Below are 22,938 nucleotides of genomic sequence, written 5' to 3' on the forward strand. Positions count from 1 at the left end.
ATTTTGGCAGTTCCTCCAAAAGTTAAGCATAAAATCACCACATAACCCAGCAATCCTAATCTTAGGTACATACCCAGTAGAAGTGAAAGCAGGAATGCAAATGGAAACCTATATTCCAATGTCCATTGCAGGACTTTTCAGGATAGCAAAAATGTGGAAACAACTCAAGTGTCTATCAACAGATGAATGGATAAACAAAATGTGCTATATACATACAATGCAATATTACTCAGCCATAGAGAAATGAAGTCCTGATACACACCACAACATGGCTGAACCTTGAAAACATTACGTTGAGTGAAATAAGTCATTATAAAAGGAAAAATACTGTATGATCTCATGTACATGAAATAAGCAAATATATAGAAACTAAAGATTATTAGTGGTTACCAGGGGTGGGAGGGAGAAGGAAAGGGGGAGTTTTCCTTAGAGAGCATTAAGTTTATGTTGAGGGTAGTGGAATAATTTGGAGAAGAATAGCAATAATGGATGCACAACATGAAGAAGGTAATCAATGTTAGTGAATTACACATGCAGAAATTGTTGAATTGGTGAATGTTTTGTTGTCTATATTTTAGCCACAATAAAAAAAAAGTACAACAACAACAAAAAAAAAACCCAATCTAATTCAGGAACACAGAAGGAAGAGTCTGTGGGTCAGAGCAGCAGTGGGCTGAGCTGGGAGAATCCCTAGAAAGCAGATGAAATAGATTGGAGCCCTGGTGACACAGTGGTTAAGAGCTTGGCTACTAAACAAAAGGTCCACAGTTCAAATCCACCAGCTGCTCCTTGGAAACCCTATGGGACAGTTCTACTCTATCCTGTCGGGTCGCTATGAGTTGGAATCAACTTGACGGCAATGGGTTTATACACAAACACACACACGTACATACATACAGTACATACATACAGTCCCATTTATTTGAAAGTATATTCCAGAAATTGACTTTTAAAAATGTGTTTAATTCAAGATACATTTATTAAGCACTTGCTAAGTATAAGAAACCAGGTCCTGGAAAATAGAGACAAAGGTGCCATATCCCTGCTGCCTCAAGGTTGTAATCCAGTAATAGAACAAAGGCATGTGCATAAATATAATGCCACAAGGAATAATGTGTTAAAAAGACACAAGCAGAATGCCAAGGGAGCACAAAAGTGGGCGAGAATTTCAGTGAGACTTCAGGGAACAGGGACAGTTTCACCAAGGATGAAAGAACTAAATACGGAAGAATGGAATTTTAAATAAATAATACTGTGCTCTGCTTTGATTAGAGCAAACCTGTTGGCTTGTGTACATTAATTCTTTCTTCTCTTTAATGAGCTTTCTATCCAGTTTCAAGGAAGATCTGCTAGTTCTGGAGTGGAAGTGGGGGTCAAACACTAGGAGCTGCTGCTGTGACTCTGAGACTGGGGATGCTCCGGTGTAATTTCATCCTGTGCTGCGAGTGCAAAGGGGAAAGATGCAGGGGTTCCCCTGTGTCTATTAAGTAGAGTTGATGATTTTTGGAATATCACTAGTACTTTACAGAAGATTATGGCTTATACATGCAAACACAAGTAGACGATGAGGGTATGTATATTTCATAGAAGCAAGGCATTTCTTGCTTATATTTATTCCATTCACAAATCCCAGGCTGCATGACACAAGCGATGTCAGTGCATGGACTCATCTGAGGCTGTGCAATGAGGAAGTGGTGCTAATCAATTCCTCAGTTCTCCTGTGAGGCATGATTATATGTGAGCCCAAGAGAGGCCACTTGATTTCAAGTGTCAATCTATGAAAAGTTTACTGAGCCTAGATTCCTCCTAAGTTTTTGGATGATTTATTCCATTATTTTTTTCATTTGAAAAATACCAAAAATGCACAAAAAATAAAAATTGCTCAAAATCATACTTAAAAAAAAAAAAAGCCAAAAAAGATGTGAAAATTTTTTCCCTCAATCCCACCTCACCCCTCAGAGGTTACTGGTTACAATCTGGGACACATCCTTCCTGATTCCTTGTCATAGCTATACTTACAACCTATGTAGAGATATTTTTTAGTTAAAAAAAATACTGATTTACAACTTTATTTGTTTAACAAGATATCAAGGATATCGTTTAAGGTCAGTGATGAATCTTCTTTTTAATGGTTTCATAGGTATCTTTGTACCATACTTATTCAACCAGTTCGTACTGGTGCGCCGGTAAGCTATCTGCAACTCTTCTCTATTTCAAACACCACGGCTTGTATCTTACACTCTGCGCTATTATTTCTGCAGGATTGAGTCCCTAAGGTGGAATTTCTGGATCCACGGGTAATAAAATCAGTTGTCTTAGAGTCAACTTTGACGCATGGTGACCCCATGTGGGTCAGAGTAGAACTGTGCTCTGTAGAGTTTTCAACGGCTGATTTTCTGGAAGTAGACTGCCAGGCCTTTCTTCCAAGGAGCCTCTGGGTAGACTCAAACCTCCAACTTTTCAGTTAGCAGCCAAGTGCCTTAACCGGTTGCACCACCCCGGGACTCCAGTGAGTAACAGAAGCTGCCAAATAATTTTCCAAAAAGTTGCACCAATTTATGCTCTTAACTGGGTGTGAGAGTGGCTGTCCCCTGACACACCCACTTGTCTAAAATGTACATGAAATTCTAACCCATATGTGAACTTGAAAGGCATTACAGTCTTTAGAGCATCTGAATGATAATAAGAATAGGAGCCATTCAATCAAACAGGTAGAGTCCATAAAATAAACTGTCCAACTTCATAATTAATAAGCAAACACCTTTTAAGCTGTTCGTGGGGAGATAATTACTAAGTGCTAGAGAGCAGTCTTGCCTGCCTTTCTTTTGGCTTGCACATGTTTTACCGCAAATAGTTTATGTTGACCTGGCTCAAAAGTGGAAATGATTCAAAGCTTTATGCCTTAACGGGCTAAACTCAGAGTACTATGATTTTTCTTTTAAAATCCCATTTCTGGGAAGCTTCATTATAGCAAAAGGAAAACAAGATCCAGAAATAATGACCGAAGTTGGGTAGCATGAATTTGTAGTGGGAACAACAGTTTACATTTCATTATTTTTAATCAAAAACAGAGGAACACAGGAGGTCCTGTTTTGCCCAAGCCCAGGGCAAACCTCGGGGTTGGCAAAGCAGGTTCCATAAAAAATCAGCAAGAGCATCACCAATGGTGCTGAGTCGCACTCTAGGCAAGGGAGGGCTGGGGCTGGGACTCAAAGTCAAGGACATCATTAGCAAGCACCTCTCCTGGAAGGGCTAACCACAGGCTGTAAGGGAAACCAGAAGGGACTGATACAAACTATAAACACCGGGACAAGCACGAGGCTGCTGAGAGCTAAACGCGCATGCAAAGGGAGGGAAAGAGAGAAAGTTGTAGTCAGAGAGGGAAACTTCAGAGTCTGTGGCCTGGAGGTGGGGAGTTTGTACCCAGTGACAGTGTGATCCCAGATGTGATCAGTCCTGTGGGTAGACAAACGCAGTGGGGAGGAAGGTCACTGGAAGGTCACAGTCGGGGACAACTACTTTTAGCCTAGGAAAAGTAAGATGACACAATGGTCACCAGCCAGCTGTCTTTACGTGATACTGTGGTGGCTTGCATGTTGCTACGGTGCTGGAAGCTATGCCAACGGTATTTCAAATACCAGCAGGGTCACCCAGGTGGACAAGTTTCAGAGGAGCTTCCAGACTAAGACAGACTAGGAGAAAAGGTCTGGTGATCTACTTCTGAAAATTAGCCAGTGAAAACGTTATGGATCACAACAGACTTATCTGAGTTGCTTGCTTTGGACACATCATCAGGAAAGATCAGTTGCTAAAGGAGAACAACATGTTTGGTGAAGCAGAGTGCCAGCAAAGGTGAGGGAGACCCTTGGTGTGGTGGACTGGCACAATAGCCCCGACGATGGACTTGAACATGCCAGTGATTATGAGGATGACACAGGACCAGGCAACTTTTCCTTCTCTTGTATATAAGGTCGCCGTGAGCCAAAGTCAACAACAATAACAAGTACCAATGGGAGATAGAATCTGATCACTATTTGTTTTGGGAAAAATTTTATAAGGTATCAAAAGACAGAAAGAAAAGTTCTATGGCTTTTAAAAACCTTAACCAAGTTTGCCTGGTATTACTCTTTTCTTCTTTTTTTAATTGTGTAAATATATAGGTAACAAAACATTTGCCATTTCAACAATCTTCACATGCACAGGTAGTAATATTAATTACATTCATCATGGTGTTCAACCATCACCCTTAACCATTCCCAAGATTTTCCCTCACCATTAACACAAGCTCAGTGTCTCCTAAGTGTTGTGTCTTCCTTTCTGCCTCCCTCCTGCCCACCCCTCCTCTGCTCTATACACTTGCTCATTCTAGATATTTCATATACCTGGGGTCATACAATATTTGCCCTTTTGTGATTGACTTATTTCACTCAGCATAATGTTTATTCATTTATTTTTAACTTTTTAGTGGTTAGTGTATCTATTCTAATCCAGTATCCTAGATCACCTGACTAGAGGTGTGATGGTCAGCTCCACAGATTGATGTGGAAGGTAGATAAGCGAAGGAGAACAGAGGGAGCAGGGAGAGTGAGGGGCACAAGCCCACGAGAACTTCATGACGTTTAAATTCCCAGGACAGAACAGGTGATTTCCATTCCAGTAGAGCCAATCCCTTGGAAGTCCTTCTCTAAATTTCCAAGCAACTCTGTATCAAGGACCCTGTCATGACCTGTTTCAAGAAAGTGCAGTCTGTTTGGACTGGTAGATAGTGGCCGGAAAGCTGCAGTGAATTTCTATTCTCCCCGTCTTCTAGTTTTACCCAGTGGTACGGGTTCCTCGTTCTCTAAACTTAACATCAGAGATGAAGTAGGAGGTACCCAATATTTCCTAAAACCAGAACTATCTGATTTTCCCTTGGAGGAGAAACTAAAAGGACTCACTAATCTATTAAACAGATCTTGTTGGAGCTTGAAAGGATTGTTGCCTATCAAGGAGAGCAGGCAGGGACCTGCTGGGTTGATTCTCATAAGATATCATCTACAGCAAGTGCGGCTGGGTCTGTTCCCTGTTATTATAATGCACTTAATTACTTGAGGTTTGCAGATAGTTTAGTGGGACAGTTCCTCTGCCAAGGCAATGAGACTGTTGGATGGGATTTTGCCAACTGCCTCTCAGCCCTATTTAAAGAAAGAAGCAACCTCTCCATTTACCAATTTTGTTCTAGTAGCTTTTACTCATGCTATCCATGTAGAAGACCCAGGTTTAATTCCTGGCCAATGCACCTCATGCATAGCCACCACCTGTCTGTCAGTGGAGGTCTGTTGTTGCTATGATGCTGAACAGGTTTCCGTGGAGCTTACAGACTAAGATGGACTGGGAAGAAAGGTCTGGCGATCAACTTCCAAAAACCAGCCAGTGGAAACCCTATGGATCACAATGGTCCATTCCACAACTGATCATGGGGATGGTGCAGGACTGGGAAGTGTTTTGATCTGTTGTGTATGGAGGTTGCCATGAGTTGGGGGTCACCTGGGCAGCAGCTAACAACAACAACATTCAGCTAGACTGCTGTCACTTAGAACTGTAGAAACGCCTAAAATCTCCCTGGATTTAGGCAAGGCAAGAAAGAGGCCCCCAGCAACTGGTGACGCTGACTGCTACCACTGCAGAAATGCTGGGTACTCTGTGGAATGGGGTGGGGGGGACTGGCCGAAGCCCTGGTCCTAATTCTGCCACTCAGCAACCATCTCAGTTTCCCTCCTCTGGAAAATAAGGGGCTAAACAAAATGATGCCTAAGGTCCCCTTCAGCTCTAAACATGCCAGGTGGTCAAACTGGAGGTCTGGGCCTCAGGCCCACTTCTGAAATTGTCAGGACCAGCAATGCCAAGCCACCTGACTGAGATAGTAATGGGTGGCACACAGCTTACGAGATATAAGGCACAAAAGACAGGGACTGAGGGGCAGGGCGTTTAGGGATCACAATGACAAGGACAGGAAAAGAAGGAGCAGGTAATATGTGAGGAGTCACGGTCATAGGTGAGGGTCACACTTAAGATAGAAAATATTTGTCCTTTGAAACCTAAGATTTCTGTTTCTTTGGAGAATCACCCCTACCCGTTGCCATTGAGTCGATTCTGATTCATAGCAACCCTAAAGGACAGAGCAGAGCTGCCCATTGGGTTTCTAAGGCTGTAATCTTTATGGAAACAGACTGCCACTTCTTTCATCACAGAGAAAGGCGGGTTTGAACTCCCGACCTTTTGGTTAGCAGATGAGAGTTTAACCACTGCACTACCAGGGCTCCTTCTGGAGAATCAACAAGGCACAAAATTAGTCACAAATTCTTGGACTGCTACTTTAAATAATCATTCACTAAGACAGTTTTCTGGATTACAGTGGACTGAAAACTTCGATCTAGGCCACCATCCTGTCCTTTCTATATAATACTATCAAAATTCCAGCATGCGTGGGGATCCGTGCCTTAAAAACACCGCATGTGTGCGCTCCCCACCCCCCATTTACTCTAAGTAACATAATGTGGAACTTTATTTTTGAATGACTGGTTTAATTTAAAAAAAAAAATCAATTAGTCATGCTATGCATATAGGGTTGCTATGACTTGGAATCGACTTGATGGCAACAGGTTTGGTTTTTGTTTTTAGGTGTTTAACAGGTAAGATAGCACTTTATTTTCATTTGGTGATATTTATCATCAGGAATGTACTATGAATTCTCCTAGCTTGCTGAATTGGAATACAAACTGTCAGTTTGACCTACTAGGACTAGTTTGTAAATGTCGATGTAAATATAGTCTAAGGAAATATCTAGGTTTATATGCGAGGGGAGGGGAATTGACAGGTGGACAGTCAGCGGTATCTAGAACAACAAAATATCTGACATTATCTCAACGTCCAGTGGCAGGGAAACTCTTCAGTAACTCAACAGCACAGAACAGAGTAGAACAGGGTGTGAGATGGGATGTTTTTCCAGTGTCTTAAGAGTCATGATTGAGGCCCCAAGTGGAAGACAATGGTGTGCAAACATTCTACTGAGACGTAGGCTAAACCCTGGTAAGGCTAAACCACAATGGAGCGGCTAAGAGGGGGCCAAAGTGGTGGCATGACCCTGCCCCACACCCTTCAGCTTATGTAAGGGAAGGAGACTTCTATGAAGGACTTGGTAGAAGTAAGAGCTGGGGCTGCTCCTCTTCCTCTCCCCTTCAGGAAGAAAGGGGCTGCTTTCTGCCCCACCAAGCCAAGTGCGAGGGGCTTCAAGATCATGACTTGTTGGAAAGTTGCCTGCCAGAGGGGTGAACAGCCTCTCACTCCACAACTGGAGGCCTGCTGACCTGTAGATACTCATAGGCCCAGCCTTTCCATCAGTGAGGGACCCTACCCTGTGTGTGGGGAAGGGAGAAGCTGCTGGAGATGCCCCTGATGGTGAGACATGTGCATGTGTCCATGAGCCAAGCGGTCTGGGGCCATCTTGAAAGGAGCCTGCCCAGACGTCCACCTGCCCATGTCAAAGGTGTATGGTGTTCCACTAGAAGAAAATTGGGTTGGCAGTTGGGGGCAGATGTAAAAATTCAGCTGGGAGTGCATCGCCCATACCAGGTAATGGGGCACGGCTGAATTGTCATTTGCGAGGGTTGGGGGGAGGCGGGGGTGCACCTGATACACCTCATTAGGTACAATCTCCCACTTCCCAAGACAGTGCACCAGCATTTTGATGTCTGTCACCAGAATGCCCCGCTGGCCACATGAGTCCAGCATCATTATATAACAGCAGCACAGAGTCAAGACTTTGGCCCATTCCCTATCCCTCCCTGAGACCTAGCAGTAAAGTGAGTCAGGAGGAGGGGGAGAACCAGGTCCACCTGTCTCTCCTTTGTGCTTGAAAGCTTCAGATCAGGCCTAAGTTGGAAGCGAGAACTGAAGCTTTGAACTGTTTGTTTTATTTAAATACAATACTAACCAAATACTTGTTCAGTACCTACTGTGTGCTAGGAGACTGGTATTATTATACCCATTTTACAGAGGAGGAAAATGACTGAGGGAGGTTAGATGACACAGCTAAGTGTCAAAAGCTAGAATCGGGACCTAGCAAGTCAGACTGCCTGAGTTGTTCAATTCTTGGCTCTACTACTCAGTAGCTGTGTGACCTTCAACAAATTATTTAACCTCTCTATGTCTCAGTTTCTGCATCTGTAAAATGGGCATAATAACAGTACATCCCTCAGGGCTGTTTTGAAAGTTTAACGAGCTGACACAGATAAAGTGCTTAGAAGAGTGCTGGGCTTTAAAACTGTGAACTATACGTATTCTTCTTTTGATTACCTCAAGTTAACTCTTTATTCAAAATACCTATGATATTCCATTAAGTGAAGAAAGGAAGGCATTAAATTGTATATACAGTGTGATTACAACTATGCAAAAAATAGTTACGTCCATGGAAAAGAAAAAAGGGGGAAATACTTCCCTATTATTTTCTCTCCCCCCCGCCCCGCCTTTGCATGGGTGTAAGCACATTACTTTCATTGTGGAAAAGGAATCATTTAATAGAGAGAATTTTGTATTCCTAGCTGTAAGTTACATTTAATGTTCCTTAACAAATAGCCTAAGGGATTGTGATTTGGCAAAGGACAGGGAAGCATATAGAACTGTATCCTAGATGGGAAATATACTAAGAGACTGCATAGGAAAAGATGTAAATATGACCTATCTGGTGAGAACAAATGATAAATGAAGTTGAATTATTCATGAGAGTCAAGGTTAGCTGGGAAAATCCCACTACTTGTCTCAGAGGAGAAGATAAACAATCAGGATGTCTGTTTTCAACATAGATTTAGCTGCCAGCAGGCATAATACCTAGGATGCTATGCTGTGTGTATTCATCCACCCATTCCACTTACTAGATGCCTACTAGGAACCAGATTCCGAGATAAATGCTACAATACAACAAACACCAAGATATTGCATGTGGTATGCTAATTGCTTCTAAAAAAGGAGAAAATATCTCTGGGCCTCTGTTTTCATATCTGCAAAGTGAGAAAGTGAGACCAAATGATACAGCCCTTTCCACCTCTAATGTCCTGTAGGTCTGCTAAATCTCTTCATCAGAAACACGCATTAGTTAGGTGAAGAACTAATCTGAAATAGCCCAAACTCTTATTCCAGAAATACATTCAGCAGATAAATAGCTAAACAAACTGTGGTGCATTCATACAATGAAATACAATTCAGTGCAGAAAAGAAATGCGCTATTAACTTATAAAAAGACATGGAGGAAATGTAAATGCACATTGCTACGTGAAAACAAGCCAGTCGGAAAAAGCTACGTACTATGTGACTACAATTATATGACATTCTGGAAAAGGCAAAACTATAGAGACAGTAAAGAGATCAGTGGTTGTCAGGGGTTAGGGGAAGGGGGAGAGATGAACAGGTGAAGCACAGGACATTTAAGCGCAGTTAAACTATTCTGTATGACACTGTAATCATGGATACCTAAATTACGCATTTGTCAAAACTCACAGGACTAGATAAGCTATTTTCGTTTTTTTTGCCAGCAAAAGGTCACCAGCTGGGGTTCTTTAAAACAGATCTTCATCTTTCCCTCCTCTTCAGTCCCATGTCCTGTCAGGGACCAAATCCTTTTGATTGCCTTCATAATATTTTGTTTTGTTTTCAAATGTTTTCGAGTTGCACTCTCTCCTCCTCATTCTCCCTACCACACCCCAAATTCAGACCCTTGTGATTACATTCCGGGATGCTTGCAGTAGCCCCTTGCTAATCTTCTGGCCTCAGCCTTTCTTCCTACCCAGCCCTCTTGGACAAGCCAATGCTAGGATAACCTTTCTAAGACTGTTTTTATCCCATCATTCCATGGTCTGAATCTTTGGTGAATTCCCTCCTCATGGCCTCCCTAAGTCCACTCTCTCTCCTGGCACTCAAAACTTCCACTAGAGCAGCCTTTCCCAAAGTAGAGTTCAGAGGAAATGCTGGATGGAGGCCGGTTTTAGCAGGTATGCCCTGGTGGTGGGAGAAACACGTCTTTCTTGTTCAGTAAGTTTGGTTACCTGTTGAGTGAACTCAATCAAGTGCCTTACGTTTCTGTATGTGTACGGAGATTCTTTAAGGGGGTTTTCTTACCGTGCTTGCCTGTGATGCCTGTTTTCAGAGCAGCCATTAACATTCCTACTTGGCTTTCCTGGCTGGAGCATTCACGAGCTACATTTGGCTGTAAGCTCTAAGTGTTCACTGTCGTATCCAACACCTAAGAGAGTGATGGTGATACATCCCTGGCACTCTTTAAATACTTGATAGATGAATGAATGAATGAGTGTTTCATCATTTACCTCCTTGCAATCAGTTTCAGCTTTATCAAACATTAGCATACCACTGTCTATTTCATGCAGGCCTATGGACTCTCTGTTGTTATTAGTTGTTGTCATGGCGGCTCCAACTCATGGTGATCCCATGTACAACAGAAGGAAATGTTGCCCAGTCCTGCACCATATTCATGATCATCAGTATGCATGAGTCCATTGTAGCAGCCACTGTGTATTTTGAGTGCCTTCCAACAGAGGGGGCTCATCTTCCAGCACCATATGGTAAAATATATTGAAAATGCTATTGTAATCCATAGGATTTTCACCGGCTAACTTTTGGAAGTAGATCGCTAGGCCTTTCTTCCTAGTCTGTCTTAGTCTGGAAGCTCTGCTGAAACCTGTCCACCATGGGTGACCCTGCTGGTATTTGAAATATCAGTGGCATAGCTTCCAGCCTCAGAGCAACACGCAAGCCACCACAGTGAAACAAACTGACAGACAGGTGGTGGATGGACTCACTACAAGGAACAAACTCTTTAGTCCCCTAATGCCTTTGCTAGATTGCCTCCCTTCTTACCCCTTCCAAATGTCACCGTTCAAGGCACAACTCAAACTTGACATTAAACTCAACTTGTCATCTTTACATCTGAAAAAATGTTTATATCATTCCCCATCCAACCTTCTTTCAGCCCTGCCTCTGAAAGAGTTCTTACTTTTAACATGCTAACTCATCCATCTGTGCTTTTGATAGCTTTGTTTACCAAAATTATTTGTGCATATAACTTTATCTTCCCTACCAGATTAAAAATTCCTTGAGGGTAATCTATGTGCTGTGTGTTCTTCATAGCACATTGCAAAGAATGTTATCAACAAACATTTGATTAAAAAATAAATCCCCTCTACCTTCTATAGGGTCACTATGAGTCGGAATCGACTCAATGGCAACAGGGTTTCTTTTTTGGTACCTTCCATGGGGAAAACAAATTCCATTTACTATTCTACCTCTCTCCCTCTTCTCTCTCCCTATCCCTTATTTTTTAATCTCTCCATTCCTGCTAATTCATTATCCTTGTAAAATCTTTGATTCCAATCCAAAAAAAAAATAAAAGGCTTTTTCTCTACTTTTCTCAATATCCCCAAATAATAGTTTAATATTTTTCTTTGTTACCTTAATGAATTTCCCAGCAGAACTGCATAATCTTTCTCATCACCCACTCACTCTTTAACCCCTTGCAATTGACTTTCTGTCCACAGCGCAGATTCCCTTCCTGAAGCGTCCCAGTTACATCTAAATGGACAAATTCAATGATGTCTTGGTAGGCCTTACCTTTAGCCTCCTGATAATAAAGACCATCCCTTCCTTGGCACTTGAGGCAATGCTCTCTCCTGGCTTTTTCTATTTATTCCATATGTATGTATTGAACACCTACTGTGTACTAGGCATTGGGGACACAATTATGAACATACAGACATAGTAGCCTCTGCCCTCATGGAACATAGTCTAATCAGTGAGAGAGACAACAATCAAATAATTAGTAACCCATATAAGTATAGACTGGGGTGAGTGCTATGAAGAAAAGCATAGTTGCCATGACAACAGATAATTTTTTTCTCTGGCTACTCTTCTGTCTGTTCCTGAGCTCCTTCATTTTCTCCAGACTCTAAAATGAGGCATTCCTCAGAACTCCATCCTTGGCTCTCCTCTTTGCTTTTCCACAAGAACTCTTTTCCTTGACAATCTCATCCACCCCTAGGGCTTCAACTGTAGCCTCCTGGTGCATGAATCCTAAATCAACATCTAGTGCTGCGTTTTCTACCACTTCCTGGGCATGTTCACACCATAACTCACTGGTACCACAAATCTCGCATACCCCAAATTCTACCAACCCTTCTCTCCTCTTTTCCAATGCACAAACAAAACTCAATCCTAACAAGACACAAATCTGCTCTTCTCCCTAAATTCTCTATTTCTATTTTTAGTAGCAACTATCTCACAGTTACAGGGTTAAACTCTTAATCTTGTCTTCTCTCCACTCCATCCAGGGTCTCCGATATGGTCATGGGACTGTCACTTAAAACTCTCTATGCCTTCCTTCTGGTATTCAAAGCTCTTGGGCCCCCAACTTGCCTTGTTCAGCCTCATGATCTAACATCTTCCATACATAGCTTCATCTCCAGACAAAATTCACTATTTGTCACATACTCTCCTCTGGGCCACTGCTTATACCATTCCTTCTACCAGGAATGCTCTCATCTTTCCCTCAGACACATATCCTAGGATCTATTTTAGTGTCAGAGGTGATAATACTATATAGCTATTCAAACGGATAGCAAGACCATGTAGCAAACTAGATAAAATATTTGCAAAATAATATTAAACAATGAAAGCAAGATATAAAATTATAAGAAAAGAGTTTTTATAATTATGCACATGGAAAATGTACAAAGGAATAAATCGAAAAGACAAAAAATGGTTGTATGAGAGAAGTGGAATCGTGAATGAGTTTCTTCACTTTTCTAGATTCCAAATTTTATTTAGTGTGATTTTTTAAATAAACTTCTCATTTTAGAACAATTTTAGATTTATAGAAAAGTCGTGAAGATAGTATAGAGAGTGCTTTTATAACCCTACATCCAGTTTTCCCTATTGTTAATGTCAAATGTTAGTATGGTACTTTTGTCACAACTAATAAACCAATAATTTAATGTGGTTTTTAAAAATTTAAAACAAACAAACAAATAAACATCACAAATACAGGAAAAGGTCATTCTTGCCATAACCTCTAACCCCAACTTAGCATCCTAATATTTACCACTTTCCGTATTTTTATTATTATTTCAGACTCCTCTTAGCATGGATCCTTGGCTACAAACTGGAATAAATTTTGCTTTCCTATCATTTGGTATATGTTTGTACATGTAGTTAAAACTGTACTGTTTGATAACAGTTTTGGGAAATGTTTTCTTTGATATAAAATATCACAGAAATTATTTAAACATATGAACCATATCCACACCCTAGAATCTAACCTTGTGAATGATGCCTTTCCAGCAAGTCTGTAAGCTCTGCCTGTGGTCTTATCCACCCACCCACCTCATTCCTCCACGCCCCCAGCCTCCCACCCACCCCCACCTTTTTATGTCTAACAATACCCAATCCAGATTTGGTCTCACACTATACGCTCAGTAAATACCAGTTGTAATAAATTGTAGGAGGATATCCCTCATAGACGGAGTACTGACTTCTACGTTACTCAAAGTAAAAGGTTCTTTATAAAATACTGAGACACCAGACTTTAATTTTTGACACCAGCACAACACAATGTTTTCCTCTGCATCATTCAAACAAAGGCAGTTAAAATTAAACCCCAGCAGAAGTAGGTATTTGTTTTTGCATTATAAAACCCACAAAAAAACAGATATTAAATCTACTAAAGAACCTATTTCCAGCTTGCTTTTAATGTCTGAACTATAGAAAATGAAGCGTGTGGGGTTTTTTTTAGTTTGGTTTTTTTTTTTTTTTTAAACATTTTTCCCCTAGTGAGTTTTCTTTGTTCTATCTGCCAAGTTGATTTCAAAGAATCTTTCTGAATATCTATCGGTTAAGAAAAATCCTACAGATTACACAGAGAAATAACCAGCTGAAGTAGCTAGCTACAGTCCAGCCTTTTATGGGAATATAACACATTCCGTTTTTACAACAGAACTTCAAAAAAAAAACTTTGATAGGCTTTCTCTCCCTTTTTTAGTTGATAAATACATCTTCGTCTTTTAGGGTAGTCTTTACTTGATTTGACCAGAACTGTAATGCTCAAAATGGAAAAAGCGCTGAGCAGTGTTACTAACGTATATTCTGTACCTAATCTAAAACGGTTTTGGAAAATCCTGAAAAGCAAATTAAACAAACAAAATAGTGTTCTTTTAACTTCAAGGGAGTCTATATCATACCACAAAAAATGAGAGGAGAAAAATTTTGTTAAATTAAGGGTTGCAAGAAAAGAAAAAGAAGTATATTTTAGGTTTATTAAAATAATTTACATTCAGTGAGCGCAGAAGTCAACCATTAGACTGTAATTCCAAAGAAAATGCTGAGTATCAGGACTAAAGAATAAGAATATGCTACCCACAGCCAATGATTAAAGATCCCTTTATTGATTAAACTATTCCACAAATGAAAGTTTAAAGTAGCTCCACTGAAAATTTTCAAGAACTCTGCTTCATGATTAAAATGTCTTATTTTATCAACTAAGGCATAACTTTGCTTTATTGCAAAGGTGTTTTGAGCCACCCAAAAATACCACTATTGAAGATTTATTATGGACTGATGTTTTTAAAGCAAGACTAAACAAACCTTCAGATCTGTCTTGTTAAAAATTAACTTGGTGTTATAGAAGGAGCAGGACCAAACCAGCATATCTTAAGGCAAGACATGCTTTAAGATATTTAATGCTCTAAATATAGTGCAGCAGATGTGAGGTATTGTGCAATTTTGTTCAACAGCTTTGAGGACATGAAAAGAGATGGAGTCGACCACAACAGGTAGCTAAAGCATACAGTGACACAAGGAAACCTCTGGAAGGATGCACATCGAAAAGGGAACAGTGGAATGATAGGCAATTCTCAAAGTTTTCTATCTACTTTTTGTGCTTACTGAATTTTAAAATAATAAACATTCTTTTATAATCAGAAAACAATAAACATATTTGCTCTTTGGAAACACAATAAAAATAATTATGCTAAAGTCTGATTTCTGATATCTGAAAAAAAGTAAAAGCTTTATAAAACATTACAGAAACATTATTAGGTTTGTTGCGGCTGAAAAAAAAAAATCTCATACACAGTACACCAACTACATGTGAAAGAAAGCAACTCTCCTTTCTAACTCACTAAAATTGCTTGCCTGTTCTTGGCATGTAGATAAAGATTTATTTCAAACAATGGACTAAAGGTACCCGAGTAACTAGAAGTAACAGAAGTTGTACAGATATGCTACATTACTGGGATCCATAAAGATCATTTTCAAACTTATTTTATTATCCAGAAATCCGCTCTTCATTGTTTATTTTTATAGCTCTATAAGATAATTAGTTAGAAAAATTCCAGCTAGATTAACACATGCCTAAGGATAAAAATATAGTTGAAATTATCATTCTTACCTGATGTTGCTCATCAGAATTGGTTGAGCAGTTCAAAGTAAGTGTATCACACTCCTTGGCTACGAAAAAAAGAATCACAAAGCTTGATAAAGAAAGCACACACTCTGTGGTGAAAGACTTAAAATTAAGATTCAATATTATGTGCTGTCTTAACAACTGGTAAAACCGAGAGGGCCTTGAAATGGCTTAACCACAAGTTCTTCTCCCCACTCTGCTCCCACAAATAAGGTCCCCTAGCCAAACAACGCTCCTTATCAAGGGACCAGGCACAGTGCCTGCTAATCCCTGAGCAGTGGGTTTAAGTTCCCTGCCCGCCCACAGAATTATTCCAACAAGCCAATCATATCCTCCTACAGGAACGAGAGGGCACCTCACCCTCTTGTTACTACAAAGCCTGCCTCCCACAGTTGTTCACTCTGCTCCCGAGTGCAGCTCATGTGGCCCTGTGTGGTGTGTGGTGTCCTCCTCCCCCAGCTGTGAGTGCATGTGATTAATAAACTGCTGTCAATCTCGTCTGTCCATGCTGGACGTCGTTGCGTTCAGCCATCCCCATAACCTTAGGCAGCACTCCCTCCTTTACCAACAGAGTGAATAGCAGGTGATCAAAACAACTGGCATCAGGAACAGAATGGCCCAGCCATGACCGAGGACACCTAGTCAGCTTTAACTGACTGCACTTGGCTAACTAGCTGGTTTCATGATACAGTGAAGGCCACCTGGGAGGGAACTGCCAATTACTAGCGAGCTTACGCATTGGCCCATGTTGTCTTTGTTACCTGTTTCCGATCCCTTCCATCCTAAAAATGCTCCTTCCCCAAGATTAAAATTGCTGTTAATTGACTATACTCAGTGTGGCATGCTGTTGGGTCCAGTCTGTGTCTCTGAGGCTCCCACTTGTAAGGGTGGTGACAACATAGCACCCTAACTGGTTAGCACTTAAGTCCCACTTAGCAAGGGTCAGCCTAGAGCTCTCTATGTCTATCCTGGTGACTGTCTCTGGTTGCTTGGGGCATCCGTATGGATATTGTTTGTGACTATGAACCTTTGGGACAGGCCTGGGGATGGCCTTTGGGGGGTTTTCAGAAAGGAAGGGGACCACCACCCAGGGAGAATTAAACATGGCACCCCGTTGTTGTTCAGGAAAAGGTAGTGACCTTGCCCATCTCCTGTACTGCTGCTTCCCTTGCTGCTGTCACACCTGCTCCCCTGATCCCCAAGGATACTGAGGTGCACAAATCTGCAGCCCACGGCCCAGGTGCTGATGAAAAAGAATAGGGGAAGGAGCATTTGGTACTCAACTGTTCTCCCCATGCAAGACCTCTAGCTGGTGCGCCTGGGTTTGCTCAGTGCTGCTGTGATCTTGGGACTCAATGGCTCCCACTGGGACCACAGACAAAATGCCCTTATTGGATACAGACCTCGACCTGGGGAGACTGACCAGCACTCCCTGGAGGAGAAGGTGGCCAGCTACTAGGAGGACCACCAAGATCCCAAACTTTCTCCATAACCACCTAGAAGGTCCAAATCATGGATGATTAGATGAAGACAGAAACTAAAAGCTGAAACTTTACACAGCTAGAAATACAAAATATTCGGAGGGAATCCAGAGCGGGGGGAGGGAAAGAGAGAAGAAAATGGAGGAGGAGGAGGAGGAGAAGCAGCAGCAGCTGCTGCCTGCCTGGTGGAGAAGGCAGGGTTGTAGCAGAGGCTGGTTTCAATCCACCGACCTCGGGTTTATGGATGGGCCCAGCATTCTTCTGCTGTACCACTCTGCTGCCTCTACATCTGCTGCAACAAAGATCCTGATCCTTAGTGTTAGAGGGAAAACCCATGGCACCCTGTGGGACAGCAAAGGGGTTAACACAAACCTGACGTAAGCCAGGGTGCTTCAACTATTTGAAAGCAACCACTGTCATAGGGGAGGCCCCTACCCCTGACAATACTGATTTGAGGCTCTCTTGGGGAAAAAAACTTGTAAAGACAAGCAGAGTAGGTAGGACCCCTCCTCCCTACTAAAGTGTATCTAGTGACAAAAAAAGAAAAAAAGGACTAGAAAGAAACTTTGGATATAAGGGTAGTAGACAAAAGGAAAAAAAAGAAAAAAGCTGAAGCAGAGGTCTACAATTTGACCTAATTGGAAATCCAAAATTTACTAAAACAATTGCTACAACAAAAAGATAAAAGAGCGCTAATTGGTTTTTGTGCCTCTACGACATAGGTTCTGAATTAACTGTAACATCTACTGGAATGCAACAATTCGTAAACTCTGATGAACTTAATACTGGAGCTCAAATTACAGCTATACCTGGAGATCTCACCAAATTTAAACACTGTACCCCCTATAATTTTAGGAGAGTTGCTGAATATAAAATAAGAAACAAATAGGTATGCTTTACTTTAACCATCAGAACCCTTATCTTGCCTAAATTCCCCGTGGTGACTGCACTCATTGCCCTACAATATCCCAAAGCAGGCATTACCCAATGAGTAACAAATTAACTTAAGCCTTTGTCACTTTTGTCAAATTGGCTTGACAAAATTGGACCCCACAACCCCCTACCCCCAGTTAAAATAGTTAATGTGACCTACTGTTAATTAAAACAGGGTCTTCAAGGATTGAAACTTATTACATAAGACCGAATGAGTGAAGGGGTGGTTATCTCCACTGCTTCTCCATTAAAGGGTGGTTATCTCCACTGCTTCTCCATTAAACAGCCCAGTTTGACTTATTCTTAAACATGGAAAATATGAATGGCACCTCATGGTGGATTACTGCACCCTTACTTCTGAGTTCCCATCCATTAAGGCCTACATACCCCATACCCAATACTACTGAAATTATTGGCTCTGTCCAATCAGCAACTGGTATTTTGCTATTATAAATTTGGCTAATATGTTCTGTTCAGTGCCTGTTGATTTCAACAGCCTGTCAGCCAGTTTGCCTTCACCTCTGAAGGGACATGATACACCTTTATCCAGGGGGCACTACCCAAGGGGCACCTCAGCAGCCTTGACATCACACACAATCTTTGCAGGCAAGATCTTAACTACATCGATCTTTCTCTAGGAGCACAGGTATAACATTCCACTGATGACATCCTCTTCCGAGGACATTCATTTGACACACTCATCCAGGACATGCAAATATTCACAAAGGAGCTCACAAAAAGGAGATAGGCCATTACCCCACCCATAGTGCAAGGCACCGCTCCCTTGGTTAAATTACTGAAGATTATTTGCTAAACCAAGCGCTGCTCCATCTGACACTGCTAAGAAACAGCTGTTGACACTCTCAGCACCCACAATATTAATATAAGTCTTTTCATATTTTATAATTAATTTTTTAGTCCTTTTTGGGTTATGGAGGCATCATATTCCTCATTTACAAATTTTACTTAATCTCTTTGATGCTGTTACTTACAAATTGGCCGACCATAAATTTGGCCCTCTCCAGCAAAAGGTTACAACAGGCACTCTCATTAGTGCCCCCAGAGACGCCATCATGCAGGAGCTTTAGCAACCTGCTCTTGTACCTCCTGGAGTCTCCGGGCCTCCCATGATTGCCATAAGTTGTCCATAGGCTTCTGATGCAAGAAACTGTCCTCCTAGGCCCTGCTCTATACACCATTAGAGTGGCAATCGCTGACTACATACAGGGTTCTCCTGGAGATAGAGGCTCTCAACTACCCTGAGCCTGTGACCCTCCATGCCCAGCCGCCCATTATGCCTTGAGTCATGGAGGCAGCACCCTGCAAGCTCTGCATGGCTACCAAGGCCTTCTTGCTAGAGGAAGGAGGCAAATCTGGACCCTTTGGCATATTCCACCACAGGGGGTCACTTCCCCTGTACTCAGTCCCTTGCCAGACGGCATGATGCTGGGAGAGGTCCCCCCTCTCAAAGGCACCTTGGGATCAACTGAGTGAACAGCAATGGGAGTTTATAGACTTTATGAGAGCATCGCCACCACCATCATACATGGTGAAGCTCAGTGGAGGGTTGCTGTTTTCCATTCCTTAAGCAGAATGTCTCTGATAAAGGACAGGGTCCAAGGGTGAGAACAACTGTAAACTTCAGGCAGTCACCTTAGCACTGGGTGCCCTGGCCAACAATGGCCCCATCTGCACATTTTTTACAAAGTCTTAAGCAATGCTTAAGTGTTGCCCCCTTCAGGGTAAAGAGCTCTGGGAACCTCTTGCCTACCAGATATCCAAAATATAAATCAAGGTGACAGATGTCTACACACACACTAAGGCCACAATAAGAGCCTGACCAGAACACACTTTATTCCCTTTGGAGTTTCACACATTACTATAGTAACCAAGGCACACATTTCATTTCTCAGGATACACAATGCTGGGCTCAAAGAAGGCATTCAATGGAACTTCCACCTTCCCTATAAACTCCAGGCAGCCTGTTTAATTTTGAGGCATAATGGGCTCCTCAAAGCCAAACCAAAACCAAACCTGTTGCTATGGAGTCGATTCCAACTCATAGCAACACTACAGGACAGAGTAAAACTACCCCATAGGTTTCTAAAGCTGTGAACTTTACGGAAGAATACTGCCACATCACATCTTTCTCCCGCAGAGCAGCTGGTGAGTTCCAACCACTGACCTTTCAGATAGCAGCTGAACGCTTAACGACTGCGCCACTAGGGCTCCAATGGGCTCCTCAAAGCACTCCTATTTAAGTTACAAAGTGGCGAATCAACACCCTACTGGGTGTCACTACTGCCACAGGCGTAGACTAGTCTAAATTCACACCCCCTAGGGACTTGCACTCCCTATATCTATGCCACACAGGTCCCGCAACTGCCTTTCTTGGCCATAAAGGGGGATACCTGTAAAGTTCATATTGTTGACAACCACCTCACCATGTGGCCTCTCCTTTCTGGTCAAGTGCCTCCTTCACTCCCTAGGGAGGCACTTCTCTTACTCTCTAGAAGTCTCAATCACCACCAAGGTTTAAATTGATGTCAAACCATCAAGGGGCCAATTGTGGTGTAAGACCTAAAATTAAGACTCAATATTACGTGCTGCCTGGGCAGCTGGTAAAGTCGGGAGAGCCTCAAATGGCCTAATTGAAAGTCCCCCCCCCACCCCCACTCTGCTACTGCAAATAAGGTCTAGCGAAACAAAACCAAAAACCAAACTAAATCTGTCACCGTCGAGTCGATTCCGACTCATAGTGACCCTACAGGACAGAGTGGAACTGCCCCATAGGGTTTCCAAGGAGTAGCTGGTGGATTCGAACTGCTGACTTTTTGGTAAGCAGCCGAGCTCTTAACCACTGTGCCACCAGGGCTAAACTAAGTGCCTGCTTATCCCTGAAGAGTGGGTTTCAGTTCTCTGCCAGTCTACAAAATTATTCCAACAAGCCTATCCCATCCTGCAGGAACCAGCGGGCACCCCACCCTGTTGATACTACAAAGCCTGCCTCCCACAGTTGTTCAACTCTGCTTCCAAGTGCAGCTCATGTGGCCCTGTGTGTGTGTGGTGTCCCTCTCCCCCAGATGTGAGTGTATGTGACTAATTGCTGTCAATCTCATTTGTCCAGTGCTAGCATCCCCATAATCCTAGGAAGTGAACAAGGGGTAATCAAAACACACTCTCCTCTCATTTACATTACATCAAATTCCACTGTATTCATTCATTTGTCTGACATTTTACTAAGCCATTCAGACAACAGGGAGTGGGATTATACTTATCCTGAGAGCTCACCTTCCTAAAAGTCAAACCCAAACCATTTCAGTTCTATCGATAAAGTGGGGATTGCCAGTGAAAGTCACAGGAAAATGAAATCCATGCTCATACTTAACCTCTCTCAAAATTAACTTCTAGGAAGGCACTTCCATTCCTAAGTTGTCTTATGTATGTGTTCATTTCACAGCTTTCCCACTTGCAGTGAAGACTGTACAAAATGTACTGAAAACTCATTTTGTTTTATCAGATTTTAATCTTTAACCACAGAATTCAATGTCACATTCTAACCTTGAAAGTTGACAGTAATATAGTATGTTATAAAAGAAATATTCAGTGTCATGTAAAATTTTAGTGTTACAAAGCTTTAAACAGAGAATTATTTAACCCAGTGTTCAAAAGTCAGGAGTGAAAGACTGATTGATTTGTTTTTTACATTCATTCACATTCATTCACCTACGATATATTGGATTGCTAAATTTGTTCAAATAAAGGACTGTATTCATTGCCTCCTACACAATTCTGACTGGAACAGAGGATATTTTTTTCCTTAATAGTATTATCTGAGAAATTTAAACTTAGCTTTATAGTTTAAGAGACCAAGGGACACATACCTCATACCATGCACAAAAACTAACTCAAAATGGATCAAAGACGATAAAAAGCAGGGAAGAAAAAATAAGAGACAATGCTAGAAGCCCTAAAACAAGGCATAAACAGAATACAAAACATTACTAACAACGCACAAACACCAGAAGAGAAACCTGATAACTGGGAGCTCCTAAAAATCAAACACTTATGCTCATCAAAGACTTCACCAAAAGAGTAAAAAGACAACCTACAGATTGGGAAAAAAAAATTGACTATAATAAATCTGATCAGCGTCTAATCCCTAAAATCTACAAGACACTGCAAAACCTCAACAACAAAAAGACAAATAACCCAATTAAAAAATGGTCAAAGGATATGAACAGACACTTCACCAAAGAAGACATTCAGGTAGCTAACAGATACATGAGGAAATGCTCACAATCACTAGCCATTAAATAAATGCAAATCAAAACTACAATGAGATACCATGTCACGCCAACAAGGCTAGCATTAATCCAAAAAACAAAATAACAAATGTTGGAGAGGTTGTGGAGAGACTGGAACACTTATACACTGTTGGTGGGAATGTAAAATGGTACAGTCACTTTGGAAATTGATTTGGCACTTTCTCAAAAAGCTAGAAATAGAAGTACCATATGATCCAGCAATCCCACTTCTTGGAATATATGCTAGAGAAATAAGAGCTGTCACATGAATAGATATATGCACACCCATGTTCACTGCAGCACTGTTTGAGATAGCAAAAAGATGGAAACAACTTGGGTACCCATCAACGGATAAACAAATTATGGTATATTCACACAATGGAATACTACATAATGATAGAGAATAACGATGAATCCATGAAACATAACATGGAGGAATATGGAAGGCATTATGCCGAGTAAATTTAGTTAGTCGCAAAAGGACAAATATTGTATAAGACCACAATTAAAAGAACTCAAAAAAAGGTTTAAACACAGAAGAAAACATTCTTTGATGGTTATGAGGGTGGGGAGGGAGGGAGAGGGATATTCACTAACTAGATAGTAGACAAGAATTATCTTAGGTGAAGGGAAGGACAACACACACTACAAGGGAATTCAGCACAACTGGACGAAACCAAAAGCTAAGAAGTTTCCTGAACACAACCAAACACTTCAA

General features: G+C 41.5%; 1 protein-coding gene across 1 annotated transcript in view; it reads right to left on the minus strand.

Annotated features, from left to right (window-relative positions):
- Positions 1-22,938, minus strand: part of EDARADD (EDAR associated via death domain) — a 69,766-nt gene that overhangs the window by 22,158 nt on the left and 24,670 nt on the right. The window contains exon 2 of the mRNA XM_023728153.1: positions 15,485-15,669. Within this exon, the coding sequence (XP_023583921.1) occupies positions 15,485-15,669 (185 nt within the window). The remainder of the gene's footprint in view (positions 1-15,484; positions 15,670-22,938) is intronic.

Source organism: Trichechus manatus, unplaced genomic scaffold (assembly GCF_000243295.1).
Source record: "Trichechus manatus latirostris isolate Lorelei unplaced genomic scaffold, TriManLat1.0 scaffold00021, whole genome shotgun sequence".
NCBI lineage: Eukaryota > Metazoa > Chordata > Mammalia > Sirenia > Trichechidae > Trichechus > Trichechus manatus.